This window comes from Carassius carassius, chromosome 50 (assembly GCF_963082965.1).
Source record: "Carassius carassius chromosome 50, fCarCar2.1, whole genome shotgun sequence".
In the NCBI taxonomy this organism is placed as follows: Eukaryota; Metazoa; Chordata; class Actinopteri; order Cypriniformes; family Cyprinidae; genus Carassius; species Carassius carassius.
The window spans coordinates 1,644,311-1,649,781 of record NC_081804.1 but is presented as its reverse complement, the minus strand read 5'-3'; the positions used below and the strand labels follow the sequence as shown (position 1 = coordinate 1,649,781).

The 5,471-nt window shown below is 41.9% G+C and overlaps 1 protein-coding gene across 1 annotated transcript; it reads right to left on the bottom strand.

Annotated features, from left to right (window-relative positions):
• Window positions 1-755: 755 nt before the first annotated feature.
• Window positions 756-4,574, bottom strand: LOC132133486 (leucine-rich repeat-containing protein 10B-like). Its single transcript, XM_059546335.1, has one exon. The coding sequence runs from the start codon at window positions 4,198-4,200 to the stop codon at window positions 3,007-3,009; it is 1,194 nt and encodes a 397-aa protein (XP_059402318.1). The 5' UTR covers window positions 4,201-4,574; the 3' UTR covers window positions 756-3,006.
• Window positions 4,575-5,471: the final 897 nt, after the last annotated feature.

Genomic DNA, 5,471 nt, shown 5'->3' with positions numbered 1-5,471 from the left:
CAGAGTCAACACAACTCATCCCACCGTACGCAAATGTGCACGGCTCTGGTGTCTTTGAAACAGCCAAGTTTCACTATGCAAAGCGTTGCTTTATTCTCATCTGCCAACCGCAAGTTGTTTTGCTTTGCTCAAAGTATGCACTCCAGCTGAAATGTAATTGGCTGTTTGTAGATGTGAATTAAAAATCTATTTACAAATTGAAAACTAGCTTTTTTAAAGACACCTGATCCATGCACATTTGTGTATGCATGATTGGTTTGGAGATCTGGGCAGAGACACACTTCCTGTCAAAGGATGTGCTAAAACACTTGTTTCAGATTCTTCGTAGCAGTAATGACAGACTCGTACCATTATGTAAATATTTTAACAGACCGGTTTTTGACCTTCTTTCGGGGAGAGTTGAGAAGTGACAGGAAATGGAGAAAAGAGTTTAACCAGCATAATGATGGATGAAGGAAGAAAAGGGGAAAGAGGTGGAAACGGCAATGAAAACACACTTCTTGACTAGAATGAGTGAGTTGGCAGATGTGACTGGAATAGAAACATAGGTAAATATAAGACTGATATTCGAGGGAAAGAATGAACAAATTAGGAACATGTAAATTAGAGAGCAGTGGTTTCTCCAGATGAACTCTATAATTCAAAACAATTATTTAATTCTTGAACGTATGCATTTGGTACCAAAGAGTTTTGATATGACTTTCTTCCGTAGAACACAAAAGGTGAGTTTATGTTTTTATTTTTTTAAGAATGTGAATAATAACTTGTATTCATCAAGTAACAAAAATAAAAATGCACCTTAAAAGTATCAGAAAAGTGGTCCATATGATTGTGTTATATTGCAAGTCTGAAGCCAAATTGCGATTCACTGAAAATCTTTTCCTAGATTTCCCATCATAATCAATAAAGTCGTCTAAACTTCTTGCAGTGGAGACACCTTCTTTGACTATGGCAGGTGTGATCTAGTTTGCTTTGCATTGTGTCGTGTGGCTCGCTTGCGGTGTTAATTGGGTGTTAAACACTATTTCCATTTTTGTACCATCACCCAACCCACAAACCTGCTGGATCCATTACAGTCTTTCCTCTGGGACCTCATAATTTACACATTAAGTGCTGCTCTCTCTCAGTCTTTCTCCCAAAACATGTACCCAGGCCTTTTATGGATTGTACCCTCACTACAATTCTTTCCCTGATGTTTCTCTTCTGTCCGCACGCCTCCTCTCTGACTTTCGCACATTGAGTCCTTCAAGCTTCAGACGAGAGAGAACATTTACTTCTATTAGTGCTAACTTGGCTAGCTATTCCCATCTGTCTCGGATCATGTCAGCGTTGTTCCACAGCCAGACATTTAGGATTCTCAGAGTCCGACAAGACATGAATCATTAAAACATATTTGGCAAACTCATTGGTTATTTAATAAGATAATATTTGGTTTCAACAACACACATCGCTGTATTTGCAGCATCAAGTTTCTTATAAACAGTAGACACACATCACTCACCAACAAAAATGCCTGAGCCCTGCTCTTAATTAAAAATACACAGCACATAGTAATGTAGTTGTGACGCATAAAAAAGTTGTGCAGTTTCACAGGTCTTCACAGTTGATTTTTACAAATGACAAATCTTAAAATCATTAAACCCTGTAATTATTGAAGAGAGTCCTGTGTTTGAGGATTGCAGTAATAGTCCGGCCAACAATAAATGCCTTCTAATAATAGCAACAGTCACTCATACTTAAGCTGTATTTAATAAGTTGTGTTACAGATTTTCATGTTTCCTGAGCCATTGCTTACTCACTCTAAAGTCATTCCAAACCTGTTTTCCTTCATGCAGATTGTAAATGAAAATATTTTATGAGAGTGAGCAAATGATAGCAAAGAATTCATTTTGGGTATTGTTTTTAAAGAGCAGGTCATATAGGTTTTTGAAAAATATCTCTTTTGTAGTTTATAACATAGCTATCTTTAAATGAAAACAATCTGCAAAGTTGTTAATCAAAAATGTGCGTGATAAATAAAGATATTGTCTCTCAAAAGAGAGAGTCGACTCAGAGTCAGCTTAACGAGTCGTAATATTTTCGAAATCTTTTGCATGTTACTCACTGGGTATCACATTTGAATAATCTCCGCCGGCCCACGAAAGACAAACAGAATCTGACCTGCCCACAAACACTTACACTATTGGTGTGTTAGCACTTGCGATTAGCACTTGGCTAATGTACCCACCATTATTGTTTTAAGTGTTCACAGTTTAGCAGCTAAACTTTAGCTGTGTGCACGATTCACTTGCATAAGTGTTTCTGTATTATGTCTTTATTATAAGAACGGATTGGAGCACTATATTATTGTTTTATGTGAAGGTACTTTGTCAATGGTAGCGCTGGCTAACTGGCTCATCGACTCCTCTCTGTGCCAATCACAAAAGGTTTGGCCAGCTGACCAATCAGAGCAGAGTAGGCTTATGGAAGGGAGGGGTTTGCTCCAAACTTGCTAGGAACTAATCATTTGGAACCATTTACTCTAATATTAAATGTATATTTTGAGAAAATTACAATGTTTTCTGACCTTAGATGCATTTAAACCTGTTGTAGGGAACTCCAACACAATATTAGACTTTAAAATACCATATGACCTGCTCTTTTTAAACTTGACCTTGCATTCAACTTTCCAATCAGACATAATTTAATTTTAATGTTTTTAATTAGAGCGACTTGCAGTTGCTTTCATTGCCCCATAAAGCATCCTGGGGTTACTTAAGTGCCATTTTTGGGCACCCAATACCTCATTGGTACTCTCCAGTTCATCCTTGGGATTGAACCGGCAACCCTTGCAGTGACACCTCAGATGCTTAAAGTGGAAATTTGTAGCGTCCACACCAAAGAATTGAAAAATTGGTTAAAACAATTGGCTGCGAAAACAAACTGCAACTCTGTTTGCAGAAAATACATACTTCAGAATAAAATAAGTAGAATACCATGACCCACAGGTGCAAGGATCAAGGTTGTTCACTCATAACCTTCATATTCATAGTCCATTTCTGCCCTCTCATATTCGAACTCCGCCCCCTCGTCGCCTTCATACCCCTCCCCCTCACTGATTAGCTCCTCCCTTTCATACTCCAGACGCCCATCGTCATAACCAAGCCCCGCCTCCTCAAAAAATGCACATCTGTCATTATTTTGTGGTCCGTTTTCATCCCCAGTTGGGGTTGTTGATGCAACAGACTCATTTGTTACCTTCTCCTTAGCAGCTGCCAGGTTAAGGGCGGAGTTCATTCGGAGTTTCTTGAGTATTCCGTGAATGACCGGACTAGCTGCCGCTGCCGCCACGACCGCCGCGTCCTCTGCGTCCTTCTCTGCTTGTTCTTTTGCCTCTTTCCTTCTCCCTCTAGCCTGCAACACCTCCTCAGCGCCCTCTCCGACTATAAGCACCTCCTCCCTTACACGTGGTGGCTCCTTTACAGGGTTGTGGTCATAGGAGAAGAGTCGCAGCGCCGATAGATGATGCAAGTTTGGAAACTCTGATATCCGATTGCGATCCATGTCCAGAATCTCCAGCTGCTCCATCTTTAGGAGCACTCGTGGAAACTCCTGAAAGCGGTTTCCATACAACCAGAGTCCTCTCAGGGACTCCATGCGCCATAGGTCAGAGGGAAGCATGCGCAGACGGTTGTCCCCAATCTGCAGTGAGCGTAAATTGGGAAGGTCGTACAACTGCTTGGGGAATCGCTGGAAGTAGTTGCTCTCCACCCAGAGGCAACGCAAGTTCTGCAGGTTCCTCACTTCTGGTGGGAGGCTTATCAGCCGGTTGCTTCCCAGGTAAAGACACGTGAGATTAGTCAGCTGGCACACCGGCAGAGGAACATCAACAAGCTTATTGAAGTCGAGCCCCAGGGTACGCAAAGCCTGCAGCCGCATGATACCCTTAGGGACGTTGCGGAGGCGGTTTCCACAGACGTAAAGCTTCTCCAGGTACTCCAGGTTCAGGACTTGACGAGGAAGGCGACGGAACTTGTAGTAGCTCAGGTCCAACACTCGATCTCCGCTCTCCAAGAGCTTGTGGACTCCGAACGGTAACTCCTCATCCTCCATGACCTCGACTTCTCCTTTTTTAGCAGTTTTTTCCTCCTCTCCTTTATCTCCCTTCGTCTCCTTTTCCTCTCCTTCGTCTTGGGCCTCTTTCCGGGACGAGTTGCCCATACCCTCTGCCGGCTAGCCCGGCACTTGTCTGTGTGTGTCGTGAGAGTGTCTTTCAGGACGGGGTAAGAGGGTGAGGCGGTCTGTGGGGCTGCCCCCCCCTCCCTGTGTCACTTTCACTCAGTAGGATTGACCCGTCAGTGACAGAGCCAGCACAGCGACACATGGTGCTCTGACTACAGGCGGCTTCCCCTCAGTCCAACGTCAGCAAACAAGGCAGCGATACCAGCAAGAAGCCATTCTATGTGTTTGTGTCAATTGCTTTGTGCACTCTTTATAAAATTGTATGCATTAGAAGAGATAACAATAATAATAATAGCAATAGTAGTAGTTGTAAAAATAAATATAACTGTTACAGGAAGAAAGCTTAATTAAACTCAGTTGCTGCCAACATGTGCATATTAATCACGTACCGTTTTCATAGTTCATTAGTTATTTATTTAGTATATAATAAGCATTAATTGACTCACATTACAGTCACAAACTTTCCCAGCGCGTTTCAGTAGTCGGTCAGGTTTGATTGTGTGAGCGCTGGTGCTGAGCGTCTCTCTGCCGACACACACAGCTCTTGTCCCGGCCGCAGTGTCTCGCGCTCTCGCTTTGACCTGGCCGACGGCAATGTGAACCGAGCCGATGATACCGAACTGTACCTCCGGATTGCGTGGTCCTAAATCACACTGAAATCCTCTGAGATGTCAGTTTGAAGTTTCCAGAAGCGCAAGACTCGATGTCTGTATTTCTTTCCAACGTTGTGCATTTAAGCCGCCTAGCGTCTCTCTCTCTCTCTCTCTCTCTCTCTCTCTCTCTCTCTCTCTCTCTCTCTCTCTCTCTCTCTCTCTCTCTCTCGGTGTGGAGTTTGCGTAAAGCGTTGCCATGGACCGTCTCTCTCCCCTAGCAACCGAAACAGGGACGTGAGAGTTACACAAAATATGTCACGTGGCCCGAGTGGAGAGAGGCGGTCAAATTCCTCTATTCCAAGCTCACGTTATGCAATGCAAACGTATTTGTTATTATTGTTAAATAAGGTGTATGAAATATGTATTATTTTTATTTATCAACATTAAACGTTCTTTAAAAACTTGATCGTGATGAAACTTTTCATTTTTTATTTGTTTTTATAATTCATAATGGTTTTAAATATTTTTTAATTAAAATACCTATGATTATGCACATATAATTTTTATTTATTTACATGCGTATTGTATTGTTTACGTTTATTTAGGCTACATGTAGGCTACACACAGGCTATTTTTTTTTATATATAGGCTATATTA

What these genes read in the sequence shown, in the direction of transcription:
- LOC132133486 (XM_059546335.1), bottom strand. Translation starts at nt 4,200, where the DNA reads ATGGGCAACTCGTCCCGGAAAGAGGCCCAAGACGAAGGAGAGGAAAAG.